Source organism: Micromesistius poutassou (genome assembly GCF_964030765.1).
Source record: "Micromesistius poutassou genome assembly, chromosome: 18".
In the NCBI taxonomy this organism is placed as follows: Eukaryota; Metazoa; Chordata; class Actinopteri; order Gadiformes; family Gadidae; genus Micromesistius; species Micromesistius poutassou.
The window spans coordinates 6237700-6252102 of NC_140288.1; the positions used below are offsets into that span (position 1 = coordinate 6237700).

At 41.1% G+C, this 14403-nt stretch overlaps 2 protein-coding genes and 1 long non-coding RNA gene across 4 annotated transcripts; all 3 read right to left on the reverse strand.

The window, feature by feature from the left end:
* Nucleotides 1–1208: 1208 nt before the first annotated feature.
* Nucleotides 1209–4605, reverse strand: spout1 (SPOUT domain containing methyltransferase 1; the record flags this gene model as incomplete). The annotated part of the gene is made up of 12 exons (XM_084483439.1): nt 1209–1395; nt 1632–1779; nt 2370–2472; nt 2553–2651; nt 2747–2819; nt 2926–3056; nt 3170–3219; nt 3305–3394; nt 3490–3649; nt 3838–3954; nt 4424–4463; nt 4558–4605. 12 exons carry the CDS (start codon nt 4603–4605, stop codon nt 1324–1326), a joined length of 1131 nt encoding a protein of 376 aa, XP_084339565.1. The 3' UTR covers nt 1209–1323.
* A 1357-nt stretch (nt 4606–5962) lies between these two features.
* LOC311363465 lies at nt 5963–7531 on the reverse strand. Its single transcript, XR_014638988.1, has 3 exons — nt 7417–7531; nt 6338–6484; nt 5963–6221 (listed from the first exon to the last, which is right to left on the reverse strand). It is a non-coding gene; the product is annotated as an uncharacterized lncRNA (long non-coding RNA).
* Nucleotides 7532–9054: 1523 nt separating this feature from the next.
* On the reverse strand, nt 9055–14335 carry kyat1 (kynurenine aminotransferase 1). Of its 2 annotated transcripts, XM_084483426.1 has the most exons (13): nt 14268–14335; nt 13975–14033; nt 13687–13834; nt 13242–13391; nt 12964–13050; nt 12729–12848; nt 12242–12362; nt 12058–12134; nt 11861–11950; nt 11379–11565; nt 11116–11192; nt 10896–10982; nt 9055–9939 (listed from the first exon to the last, which is right to left on the reverse strand). In XM_084483426.1, exons 2-13 carry the CDS (start codon nt 14025–14027, stop codon nt 9865–9867), a joined length of 1272 nt encoding a protein of 423 aa, XP_084339552.1. In that variant the 5' UTR covers nt 14028–14033; nt 14268–14335; the 3' UTR covers nt 9055–9864. The 2 variants fall into 2 exon arrangements, with proteins under 2 accessions (XP_084339552.1, XP_084339553.1); XM_084483427.1 differs by lacking the exon at nt 14268–14335 and having other exon boundaries at nt 13975–14258.
* Between the last annotated feature and the right edge of the window lie 68 nt (nt 14336–14403).

Genomic DNA, 14403 nt, shown 5'->3' on the forward strand with positions numbered 1-14403 from the left:
GCCTGTCCTGCAGTATACACACTATATTGTGGTTGTTGTCCAGTACTGCTAGATAGATAATACTTTGTACAACTGTACACACTGTACATTATACAATGTGTACAACGATCACAATTGAGTTAAGTTGAATGTAAACCTAATCAGAAACACCCCCATTACAAGACGCCATCAACAAGAAACCACTCACAAACTAATTGATACATTGTTTCATTTGGTCAAAAATAGTGAATTAGTCTTTAAGTATTTGTATTTAAAATGTGATTCAACAAATCTGTAACTTTTAAATTGGGGGTACTTTTTTAATCCATGTAGGACAACTATCTCTCAGAAAAGTGTTAATGTATTTGTACAAACTCTACAAAACCAATGTATACAATCCAATTGTTTAGAGGATGGACCCTTGGACTGGATCCTCTGCAGGCCACATACTATATTAACAGTTGGGCATGGTCTTCAAACACCCGTTTAAAAAGCCTTGATTTGTAACACTTTACTTTTTCTGTTGCATGCTAAAAAACATGCAACATAATATAAATTGAAGCTTTTCCTCACTGGCTTTAATCCAACAGGCTTACAGATACAGAAGACTTTGAATGTAACACTAACATCAGGCCTCTCTACTGTGGTCACTGGAATCAGACAAGCTTCATATAGGAGTTGGTTGATCACAAGACTCCCAAAGCAACAATGCAGAATTAGACATTGAAAGGTCTTTGTTAAGGGTCCTATGACATGCCACCAAGTGGGGTGTGATTAGCCGTCTGTTATGACATCACGCGTGTCCACCTAGATGTGTGACGGATAGATGAGCAACGTTTGCTACAGTCCACTGGGTAGTCTGGTAGACTGATCCATCCAGCACACATCTAGGTGGACACGCCCACCTTTGATGTCATAACAGACAGATGTTCAAAACGGCTTGTAACGGCTAATCACACCACACCTAGTTGCATGTCATTGGGACCTTTAAGGGCTTACATTCACATGATAACATGGAGAGGGCAGTCCGTATGTGGGGGACTGTAGTGGTAATGTATGATGCCTTATATCTCTAAAATAAATTTTGTTCAAGATGGATTTCATCTATTGACATCTTGAGAGAGAGAGAGAGCGGGAGAATATTTTTTATTTTCGGTCCATGTTCTACTTTTTAATTACAGAAATGGCATTGTATTTTTTCTATTTATATTATAGGACATTGTGTAAAAATCGCTTACACCAACAGGAATTTCACAATAGAAAATATACTTGGATACAAAGTTAAATGTCAAAAATACGACTGAGTCCCCCATATTGCCATGTCTCCAGCCGGCTGAGTTGGCGCTACACGGAGCCGCTGGAGAACGCAGACAGGATCTTGGGCCGGAGTCCTGCCATGGAAATTAAGATGGCCTCCTTTAGGGAAAACATCAGAAGGAAAATAAACACAGAGCCATCGTCTGGCCAATCCAGGAGAGTGGAGTGTAGTGCCTCCAGCTCCAGTGCTATCCAGATATTTATGACCAAACACCTTATTTTTTTTATTGTGTTAGTGTTGAAATGCTTCGAGTTTGAGGCCCTGTTTAAAATTAACCAGGAACGCATAGAAAGGATCAAAAGCATTCTGGGTAAGGAGTGTAGTTCCTGCTCACCTCTGTGCGAATGGTCCTACTCCCTTGAGATGGGCATGTGTTGAGGTAAAGGTCAAACAGAACACTGGGGTCCGTGACATTCAGGTTGTTGTCGCCGTCCACACTGGCTTCCAGACCCTGGAGGCCGCCGAAGATCACCAAGAGATGCCTGAAGAGAAATGGATCAAAGTGGTGGTTCATGAAAGCATTTAGTCCGATGTAGGGCTGCATGATATTGGAAAAAAATTGTAACGCGATATTCTGTCTGTGATACGTATTGCGATATGACAAAAAAAAAAGATTCAAAAAATTATAATAAGTTTTTTTTATCATTGTATAATGATTGGGGTGATTCTGTAGTGGAGTGCATCTACACAGATCCGTTTGGAAGCCCTCTCGTATGGGCTCCTGCACTACAGATCCTTAAGGTGGCAAATTAATGGGAAAATAAATTAGTCTTGTTGCCTTTTGTTGTGGCAACAATTGCAAGGCACTCTCGACAAGTACCCGTTTTTGGTCGGACAGATTGTAGATTTGTTCTATTGTAGATTTGTCATGAAAAATGAACCGTACATGGGATCAAAAAATATACAAAAAAATACATATATATATATATATTATTATATTGCACATCCAGCGATATGAATATTGCACATGTGTGCATTGTGTTTGATACGAATATATCGATATTTTGTTCAGCCCTATGTCACAAATGTTTCACATTTCTGTCTTGTGTTAAATACTTTGTGGTAGACTTACTTAAACGCCGGCAGTGTACTTTGGTCCATGTTCCGTCCTTTTTCTGAGGTCCCGACTGTGACGTCATAGCCTTCTTTATGTGGACCTTGTGTGAACACGTCGCCTGCGTCAACACAAAACAGCATTACACCAACGGCCAAATGAGAACAGGGGACTTAGAGCATTACTGTGCAGCGGTCGTACTCAGGCAGGAGGCCAGGCGCACGCTGTAGCCCCAGTAGAAGCCTCCTTGTGTCCGGGGAACGTGAGGAGGGACCACCACTCCTTTAATCAGCCTCTTCTCTGAGGACACACACACCAAAATCAATGTGGGAACCATGAAGGATTATTATTTATTTTATTTAAAACATTGGAAAAAATAGGATAGAACTCTATACCTTGTTTCTGCGTTTTATTGAGGTGTACTGTGACTCTGAGCCCTGTTTGCAGCTTTTTGTCGATTTGCACCTCCTGTATTAAACATGGACAAAATATGATGGTTAGGTTTCGTATTCAGTGAGAAAAAGGTGGAAGATCATGTTTGATGGCATCAAAAAACATGAATGAAAAAGGCCACCTTCCACATGCCACAGTTGACCAGAGAGCCTTTGCCTGGCTTGGTGGGCCTGTCCAGGATGATGCCCTCGCGGTACTCCGACTCCTCGTCCACCCTCATGTGATGGGGGATGTCCAGTGGGTTCAGCAGACCTATCGGAAGAAGAATCACAGTTCAAATAAATAAACATCCAAGTTACGTGCCCACATTTACACCCCAAATTGATAAAGAATGGGAAAGTATATTTTTTAAATGTCGAACTTACCAGCATATTGTAGATCTTGATGCTTCGGAAAGAAACATTTCCGCAGATACCTGGAGAGAAGCGAGGCGTTGAGCTTTCACCATTTGAACAGTAGATCATTTAAGTGGTGCTCCTAATAGAACGATAATGACTTACTGTGGGCATTCTAGGTATTGCAGGATCCTTGCCAGCTGAATGCATGCATTCCCCTTCTTCCCCACCCCTCTGTAATCTCCTTCTACGCTTCTGTTAGAAAAACAGCAACATCATTTTTCTTGCACTTATTATTGCACTTATCTTAAAATAAAACTGAGGAAGTGACTGTGCAACATGTGACCTACTGGACATCTTCCCCGTGCTCATCAAAGATGATGATCTCGTCGACGCAGAAGACCACGCAGGCCCTGGCGATCTGCCCAGCCAGGTAGGTGCGGAGCTCTGTGGACTGGGCGTTGTCCAGGACCGAGCCCGGCAGAGCCACACTCACCGTGTACCCACGACCTGAGAGACATCAGCCGCACATTATTAATAACACCAGAGATCATCGTTGGCCAACCTTTCGTATCATAAAGAAAAAGATGAAAGAACTCGAAACAGAAAGGCAGACCAAGGAGAGGACCAGTAGAACAGACCAAGGAGAGGACCAGTAGAACAGACACCAAGGAGAGGACCAGTAAAACAGGAGCTACCTTGACTGGGAGGGCTTTGTGGGAGCGGCTCCTCCTTCTCAGCTGCCTCGGACCGTTTCTGTTTCTCTAGTTGTTTTATGAGCTTGGCCTCTTTCCTCTGTTTCTTGGCCTCTTGCACTGGAATCATCAAAACCATGAGACGTCATTAAACTCTGATTGGTTTGGGTGGTCAAACATTCAGAGATGAATACATTATTCAGCTTCATCCCATTCAAAACAGAAGACACGCGGTGGCGCTGTTTACAAAAATAGCTAACGGCAAAACAAACTTTAAGTTCAACTCTTCATCACTTCTTTGAATTGTATTGGACATATTTCAAGAGTTGAGCAAGTCATCTTTATTGTGTGTTGTTGAATTGGTGGTAAACAAATGGTGAAGAAATGGTGAAGAACTGGGACCATAAAGGATCAGAAAATGAGCTCAGAAAAGGGAATCAATCCGAGGGGGTTCTAGAAGAGAGGTGGTTATAGGTGATAGAGAGGTAAGAGAGGAGCTGGTGATGTCTGCATGTCCACACGGCCGCAGGTCGACCCGGATGAAGTGCTCCACATGAGGACCGGTATAGCGCAGCGGGACATTACTCACGTTCGGCTTTCTTCTTCCTCCAGTCCACCTTGTCAGGGTTCTGTACGACAACAACACACCGGGTCACGTTAGTGTCCACAGAGAGGAACCTCATGTTAAAACACAACTAGAACAACGCAGCAGAAGTACAATACCTGGGTCATTTCAACTTTGGCTCTCTTCGGTGTGCTGCCGTCCGACATATTTACATGCTGCAACACGTGAAATCCGTTCCTTTCCGGGTCATGAGTCCTCGTGTCAAAATAAGAGCCCACAAAGGGACCTACCCAGATGTGGTTTTACTTTGAAACAGAGGACCGTACCATAGAAATACAATAGTTCAGATCATCGACTCTATTAAAGAGCAACATGCAGGTTAAACACCATTACATAGAATAGTGTATATTAAGGATAACACAACTAGATGTGCAGGACTGAATAATTTTTTAACCATTCTAAAACGATATTTTGAGCTAAAATTGTGATATTATTATGAAAATAACTTCCGTCTCTATGAAACCGCCGACCGGAAATGACGTAGCGCGAGGGAGTCCAGTCAAGTCCAAGCGCGGTTAACATGGATGTTGAGGAAGAAACGCACGCCAACGAGCATACATTGGTGTTATGCAATAAATCTGCTTTAACAAACATACTTACGACCTTGTTCTTGATTAAACATCCATGAAGATTGTCTTAATTTAAGCCAGCAACGTTTTGTCTTTACGTACAACCTGAGATTTTAACGCAGACAAGGAAGCTCAAGCTGGTTAGCACTAGCTGCTAGCTATATTGACTACATGCATAGATAATGTCAATACCAAAGTTACAATAACAGTCTAACAATCATATCTCACTGTCTGAAAATCCAGTATACAATTTTGCCTGCTAGAAGGAAGGAGAGGGGGCCAAATTAGAAAGAAGGGTTTCTCCAAACGGCTGATTAGTGTTTTATTGGCTAGGTGCCTTTGTGGACATTGTGAGGCTATGGCATTGGCAGTGGACAGCATGTGTTGTCGAAGGTGGATGCTTACTGAGCCCTAGTGCAGGATTTAGTCCCAGCCACGGACATTACTTGCCTGACGCTCCATCCCGGGTTTGATGCTTGCTGCCTCAACCCATTTTCGCTGCAGGTTGCATACCTCAACTTCAGGCAGGAGCATGGCGCTATCCACGCCAGCAGAGCAGAGTATGTTTACACAAGACTAATTTACAATACAATTATACTACCTTATTATTATCCACCTTACACCAATACTTGTCAGTTCTCTACACAATTAACAAATTGTCAAAAGATTAGCATTTGATGCTCACAGTTAAGTGGATATTTAATTAAATGTACACATACACTTAATTATTGAATAGAATGGAAACTGTTACATCAAATACTTTTATCCCCTCATTCTAGGCAATTCCGATATACAGCCTAGACAGGTGGTCCGATGGGCACATGGGTTTCTGGGCAGGGAGATCAGGAAGGTGATAACCGCTTGTATTGTGGCTGCAATCAGGAGACAGTTTCCAGAAGAAGGGGGAACATACAGAGGTCTCAAATGGCCGGCATATGGGGGATGATCAATAAATAAACATACATCTTTAACAAAATGAACACACTAAATGCCTTGGTGTAAACAATGTATTTATTGTTTGAAACGTGAATGACGTTGAAGATAGTGGCCGACTGCCTCATCCTTGGCGATCTTGTGGTGTGTGGATAGGGGGGCAGGTGCAGCTGAGGACAGGATGTTGCTGTCTTCTTGGAGGGACTGTGGTGACCTCATGTATGCCTCTCTTAGTGAGACCATCAGGGCCGATGCATATTCTAGATGAGGGAAAGAAATATTGAGATCACATTTAACGGAATAGTTAATTCATCCAGTCAGGTAAAATTTGACTAGACTTAAAAAAATATCTTTAGAAACTGAATGAAGTTCTCACCATATGATGGTTTCTCTTTTATGGGTCGGACAACCCAGCCACCCTTGCGAAACCTGGGATAACGGACTGCGTAGCGTGCCTCACCACTGTTTGTCCGGGATACATCTGTCTCCATTCTCATTGAAATGGAGGACTGCTAAGAGAAGTCTATAGGAAAAAGGTACACTTCAGTATTAGGCACCACAACTAAAACAAAAAGAAAAGTGGTCTGACGCTGGCAATACAGTACATTCCAGCAAGAGGTTAAGGTTACTTTAATCACGTTTCATGAGGCGATCCTCCATGTGATGTAATTCTAATGAACAATTTGGACATTTTTCAATGAGGTGTGTGCTACTATGTTACTGCATTAGATGTAGCCAGATTCATCCATTAACCCTAAGCAACATTGTCTGTCAACTTGAGGGGCAAACATATGGGATTTCAGAGAATTTATCAATAAATAAATTGTGAAATCACTTGAGAGTAACACAGGATACAAAACCGAATGGGGAAACGGGAGTGTTGGGCTAGAACTATGCTAACCATGTCACTATGTGCCGTGTTCCAATATCCATACTATCCGCACTCACTATGCTTAGTTTGAGTAGGTAGGGCGTTCCAATTCAGATCGGGGCGAATAGAAGTGTACTGAAAGGACCGGGATGGTGTACTCAAAACGGTCAAACCGCGAAGTGTGGACTCAACGAGCATTTTCCACATAGCCTGCATTAATTTAGTTATTTTGTAGCTTTTATAGCTACTACACGTAAAGAGTTCACCGTTCACAGCGGGATGTTTTTTGCGGGAATTTCTGGGTAGTGCACCATGGAGTATTCGGTTTTGGAAGACATGGACATCTGAAAATCAGCACACTTAGTGAGTGCGGATAGTGTACTATGGAAGTATGGATATCGGAACACACGTCATCAGCTACAAAATGTTTGCTAATGCAATAGCCAAATGTGTTGTGGGCCTATGTTGCTAACTAGCTGGAGGATTGCCCAATGCTCAAATCACTTCTCTATTCCGCCATTAATACACTAACACATTAGGAAATCACCAAAACAGCAGTTAAAAGAGGTAAAAGTAAGACTTACTCGGCTAAGAGACAGCTTTCGGTGCAAAGCATTTCTGCTAGCACCAGCAGTGGTAGCACTTGGTCCTCCAGTCCCGCCCGCGCCAGTTTCAAGTGGATCCTTTGGCTTTGAACTTGAAACCATCAAGTGAACAGCAATCAGCGATCAGCCTCACATGATCCTTACTCCGAAATCCCATCTGAGACTCCCAACAAACCTCCTTGTCGATAGCTCTCCGGAGTGAAATGAGCGCTACAAATCACCGAGTGTACGGTGACAGACGCCGCCGTGAAGTCTGCTCTCTTCACCTCCACAAAACGCACCCACAAACGAAAAGCCTTGCTTTTCCTTGACGGAAAATGATGGACACGATGTTCTGTCAGGCAGGAATTCGTGCATCCTGCACAAACACAATAATTCACCATGACTAAACTCAATCGCAAACGCAATCTGTCTCTTGCTACCGCTCTCGTACTACGTCGAAACCCACAGTGAGAGAGTGGCGCGCGAAGGGGAGTGCCTCTGCCTACGTCATAGGACTTGTTGCTAGGGGGTTCAACGATAGCTTAAAAATTGGCGCATTTTCATCAAATTATATATTTTACGTTTTGTGTAACGTAGTAATTTCTACGTTTACGTTTTTAGAAGACCTTTTCAGACAATATCATGCATTGAGTAGAATATAAATTAAACCTGCAAGTTGCTCTTTAAGTAGGTTCAGTTCGAAGGGACTGGATTACCTTTTCCATCGATATATATATATATATATTTTTTTTTTTCTTTCTTTCTTTGTTTATTTAGTTTGATTTGAACATGGTTTCAACATGATTGGTTTATAATTTTTGAAATACTGAATCATTTATTATCGGGCGCCGTTTGTAAACTTTTGCTGCTCAAAAACGTGCTTCACTTGTTCCAGATTAAACTCGAGCTTTGCTTCATTTTTCCCAGATTTGGAAAATAAACACCCCTCCAAACTGCACTGCAATTTTGCGGTCACTTTTTCCACATATATACAATTAGAACGATATGTTAAATCTAAATCTTAAATCTTAATCCTAAATCTAAATCGACATTTTATACTTAAATCGAAATCCTAAATCGAAATGCTTAATCTAAAGCTTTTTTTTTATACACATAAATATAAATCCTGAATCGAAATATAAATCCTAAATCGAAATGCTAAATCTCATATCTAAATCGAAATCCTAAATGTAAATGCTTAATCTCATATCCAAATCCAAAATCCATATTAAGAAGTTAATATCATTATCTTTATATGAAGTTACAGTCTAGGTTCGGCAGTGGTGGGGGTGTACAGATACGATTTAAATGCAGTGTCTGCTGTTGATACGGATTCCAAGAATAATAACCTATATTTTCGTTTTATAATTTTTTCTTAGGTCTTACTAAATAATTTGATTGTTGATTTGTAGGCTTACTAACATATATATGCTAAATAGTGTAGTAATGATTCAACTTTTAAGTAAAAGTTAGAACACTTAGTTGATATTATCAGATGGGTCAAATACAGGTTATTAGTTATTTTCCTCCTTACTAATTTCATGTATTTTACAAAAATGATTGTTTGGGGGGGATGGACAGACAGAGAGCTGGACAGGCACACACACAGACAAAAATAATAAAATACATTTTTAATAGGTTGGGCTTGGGTTTAATATTTCGAAACTCAAACAAACAATTCACAACTTTAATTTAATTTTTTTTAAATTAATTTACAGGTACATCCTTTACCGGTGAGCAGCACGTGTGCAGTTTTTCTGCATGGCTCAGATCAATAGCATCTTTGTTATCAGGAATCGAACATTGACAATCAACACCTTGAGTTTGTGATCCTTCCTACCAATAAAACAGTACAGCAGTAAAGTGCTTGCATCATAAAATCAACATTTCAGAGGAGTGCGCCAAGACCCAATATTGCACCATTTATTCTTGAGGAGTCATACACTGAAATATAACATAACCAGTATACAATTTGACTTTGGCCATGAGTGGCTAAAGTTACATCTAAAGGGGTTATTTTCCATTGTCATTCCAGATTCTAAGATGAAATCAGTTGTGCAGATCCACTGAAGAGGCTGAGGCACTGTGGCACAGCCACCAGAATGTGAAACATACAGACAGAAATTATGTGTTAATTTATCCACCTAAAGAAAAAAAATCACTATTTTCTTTCCATGGGCTGACATAACAATTCAACATTTACGATCTTCAATGCTATTTATCAGAAGTTAATTAAATAATAAATAATTATGCCAATATAAAAATGACTGATAAGTTAAAGAGATTCTGTTGACTGTCATGATAAACCAAGAAAATAAACCTCATAATGCCAAGTTTGGCAAGACGCACAATGATATACTGATCTAAAAGATAAAGGACAGACTCCTGAAGGTGAATCAGACACCATGTGGCTCAACAGAAATAAAACTCAGAGCTCGGGATGCCTCACATGGTGACAGTTGACTTTTCAACAGCCCACTTTTTCAAGATGTCTTCGGCAGCATTCAACGTTGAGTCCTCCTTTAGCAAAAGGAGCAGAATGAAAAAAGAAGATCAGAATTGATGGAGAAAAAGATGGAAGGCAAGAGGGACCAAGCAACACTTTGCAATACATTTTGGAACACATCTATCGTTTCTGTGTAAACTGTGTAAGAATAAAAAGTAATCCAAACTTTTAGGCTAATTTATTTAAGTAACAAACATACAATAATCCGAGGCCTCAGATGGGAGTTGGCCCTGCGTCTCTCCAGGAGAAGTCCCATGCATTGACAAAAGCAAGGACTTCTTATACAGTGTTGTCCGCTCTCAGGATGCTGAGAACATCTCTGCTCCCCAATAAAACTATATGTTTGGTTAACCAGATGAAACTATATGTTTGGTTAACTAGATGAAACAATATGTTTGGTTAACCAGATGGAACGATATGTTTGGTTAACCAGATGAAACGATATGTTTGGTTAACCAGATGGAACTATATGTTTGGTTAACCAGATGGAACTATATGTTTGGTTAACCATATTAAACTATATGTTTGGTTAACCAGATGGAACTATATGTTTGGTTAAACAGATGGAACTATATGTTTGGTTAAACAGATGGAACTATATGTTTGGTTAACCAGATGGAACTATATGTTTGGTTAACCAGATGGAACTATATGTTTGGTTAACCAGATGGAACTATATGTTTGGTTAAACAGATGGAACTATATGTTTGGTTAACCAGATGGAACTATATGTTTGGTTAACCAGATGGAACTATATGTTTGGTTAACCAGATGGAACTATATGTTTGGTTAACCAGATGGAAGTCAACGACTGATGGAACTCCCCTTGTGTGTATCTGAGGGAGACCGTGCCTCAGCCTTGGAGCCCTTTCTCCTCGAACTTCCCAAGGGGGTCAGGGTCAAAAGGCACATAGCAACAAAGGGCAGTTAGAGAAACAAAATGTCAAATCTAATTTTCCCATTATAGTACCTTGGTGAAGCAGAATCGTACATAGTTCTGAACCTCCTTGCCGTGCTCAGGGCTGTAGAACGCCGACACAGGGATGGCGGCCAGGCCCTAGTGAGAGGGAGACAAAGAGCAAGAGGGACAACCTCAAACCCAGGAACATCCTGTTGAACCAAAGGTTAAATAACGGGGATTTACTGCTGTGGAATGAAAAATAAATCATGTAACGCTTTTGGTTCTTTACCTTTTTCTTGATCAGCCACTTAACAAATCTGTAGTCGAGGGGCTCATCCTGGGAGACTGAATCATCTGAGTCAAACGCTGTTCAAAAACAATTGATATCGGTTACATGAACAACTTTAGCTGGAAAGACAAACAGAAGCAGACAGCGATCATGTTCCAATAACTTCCGCGTCAATTTGAGGAATCACAGAATTATAAATAGTAAAAATGTATGTTTGCTGAACATTAGCTCAGCTTAGCACATCATAGCACAGAAGGACTAACAGATAGAGGAGATGTCAGCGATCATGAAGTAGCCGCCCTCTGGCAGGGTGGGCCGCAGACCCACGCTTTCCAGGCAGGCCGCCAGCTTGTTGCGCTTGTGGGTGAGCAGCGCGGGCAGCTGTTGGAAGTAGCTCTCTGGACGCCCCAAACGCTCAAACTCGGTCTGGAAGCCCTCCGCCACCGCAACCTGCCCACAACGCACAATCAGGGCCAACGGTTGACCGAAGGTCATGAAGATCACATAAGTGTTCCTGCACAGTGTGATATATTGTCATTGGTAGACTGTGTGAAAATGGCCTAAAAATGATTTATATACGTTTTTAAATATTAGTTTAAAACAACTCCTGTTGAAATATGTCAATAAACGGCATCTGTATAACTCCAATTTTAAGTACTGAATAAACGAGAAGAAGCCCAGCACTAAAAAGACATCTTGACACAACTGAAAACAAGCAATCAAAGAACGGTGGGGTTGTGCGTACCTGGGCCGCAGTGGGACAGTGGTAAATAGAGTTCTGATGGACTGTTTTCAAATGTTTCATGAGGTGGCTGGGACCTATAGCCCAGCCAACCTGAACATATAGAAAGAAATATAAATCACACAAAGAAGTAATTGTTAATCAGGGTATTGTGACCATATAGTGCTTACAACAGAAACATACCAAAATAATATCAATACCTTCAACCCAGTAGCACTGAATGTCTTCCCCGCGCTGCCGATCGTAACCGTGCGTTCCCACATACCAGGAAGGCTGGCTGTGTATAGAAGCATCAATCAAGCAGTTGGTTTGTTAACAATGCTACATTTATTCATAGCCCTTGCTTGTTTCTTCTGATCTGATTTTCACCCTGCTGAATCAAACCTATTTTCACGTGCTTGGCTCCATCATAGGTGAGCCACTCGTACACCTCGTCGCTGATGCACACCACGTCGTGCTTGATGCACAGGTCCGCGATCGCCTGCAGCTCCTCTGTCTTGTACACCTGAGGGTGGGGGACCACAACCAACCTGTGACTTCACTCAAGTTCACACACTCTGTATTGAGGTGGACTATTAATAATAATGGACTTTGAATGAGTAGGTATGGATTCCTGTTACTTTTTTGGTAAATTAATATTTAAATATTTTGGTGTCACACTCATTGTGCGAGTAAAAAAACGCAGAGTGAACAAAGTTAATCAAGCACACTTTAAGGTAAACAGATTATTACATTTTACATTGTAAATGTTACATTTACACATTCAAATATAAGAAATTGACTAGAACTATGTTCTATTTTGTAGAGTTGTGTACTGACATTATTCTAACTCTGTTTTAGAATAACCACCAGTGCATTTTAAACTCATTACCTTGCCGGTTGGGTTGTTTGGGGTGTTAATAACAATGGCTTTTGTTTTTGCTGTGAATTTACTGGCCAGCTCGTCAGCAGAAAGCACCCAATCCCCACTCGACAGGGTGCTCCCGCCCCTCTGAAATCAACCAATCAACAACATCAACCAAAAATGTGTTCCATCCATGTGTTATCCATGCACATATATGTATATCATATTTTGCTTTAATAAGGGATAAGAAAATGTTCCTTACTGGCCTCAGAGGCACATAGACCTGCTTCCCTCCGGCCATCTTTACCATGGGTTGGTAGCAATCAAAAAATGGCTCAATAATTATAACCTGAAAGACAACCATGCATTGAAGCCTCATTCATAACTGAATTAATTTACTCATTCAATATTATAGTTTATTTGTTGACCTAGAAAGTAAAATATTGTAAGATAATGACCATTTCACTGAACACCCTTTCCAAACCCCCCCTGTAGGTCCCATTGGGAACCTTGACATTAGGACTGTTTATAGCTGCTTACCTCGTCTCCTTCGTCCACCAGAGCTTGAAATGTGCAGAACAGGGCCTGGTACGCCCCGATCGTGACCAGCACGTCTTCCAGGGGATGGATCTCATGTCCCACCAGGCGCCCAAATATTTGAGCCAGGATTGTGACAAGAGAGGGGTGGCCCTTCGCAGTGAAAATAATAACACATACAGTAAATAAATGATAAATGAATAAATGAAACCCGTACAGGGCAGGTTTTCCATTAGCAGCCTCTAGTGGTTTGAGTTGTAGCTGCAGTTATAGCAAACGTTCTAGTTCTAGTTTGGATATTTTTCATGGAGTAAATAGCTGCAGTAGAAATGCAGATAGTGCAGGTTTAAACTTTATTTAGGTTTATATTTAATTGTTACATTTTCTGGAAATATGAATCAACGTTTGTTAAAATACAAGCGTATTGCGTTTTTGATAAACTACTTACAAAGGCACGGGTGTACTGGTGCATTAAGCAGCCTCCACTCACTGCTTTACAGAAAGCCTCTTGGAGGAACTTGGGAGGGGCGAAGTCAGGGAAGCCCTGTCCCAGGTTAACGGCCTGGTAGTCAGCCGCTAACTGCGTGAAATCAACCCTATTAAAGATACGATGGAGAGGGGGAGAGATCGTACGGAGAGGGTTGGCATCCATAAATACAGTGAACTTTCAGCGAACTCACCAGATATTCTTGTTTCATGCACACAGGTCCTACCTAAACCCTGTCAGTGGACTCACCAGATATTCTTGTCGATGCCCTCCAATCTGCGCGCATGCATTTGGCGTGACATGATAATCTGACAAAAAGAGAAATTATAGTATTTTTCTAATTCATTTTACTAAAAGGCTTACACTTACATTGACATACGATCAAGGCATTTACATTCCGATACATTACAGGCGTGTTATTGTTATTAAGTTATTCTCAACATTATACTAACGGGACGGCCACCACTTTAATGCATTATTAATAGTGTCACATCAGATAGTTTAAAACAGGATAGACAGGATAAAAGCACAGCACGGAATACCAGTTTGCAGTAGTCCAGTTAAAACTTTGTTTTTCCTTCAGAGCAGCGACCCTTGACCATCACGTGACATTTCACACGCACTTCCTGAATGGGCGGGGCCAACATAGTCTCAAGAAAAGACGGTGAAACTTGTTTC

Coding starts and splice junctions, on each gene's coding strand:
- kyat1 (XM_084483426.1), bottom strand. CDS start 14,027: ATGTCACGCCAAATGCATGCGCGCAGATTGGAGGGCATCGACAAGAAT. Junction 13,835..13,974: donor GGCATCGACAAGAATATCTG/GTGAGTCCACTG, acceptor TATCTTTAATAG/GGTTGATTTCACGCAGTTAG. Junction 12,849..12,963: donor TCTATGTGCCTCTGAGGCCA/GTAAGGAACATT, acceptor GGTTGATTTCAG/AGGGGCGGGAGCACCCTGTC.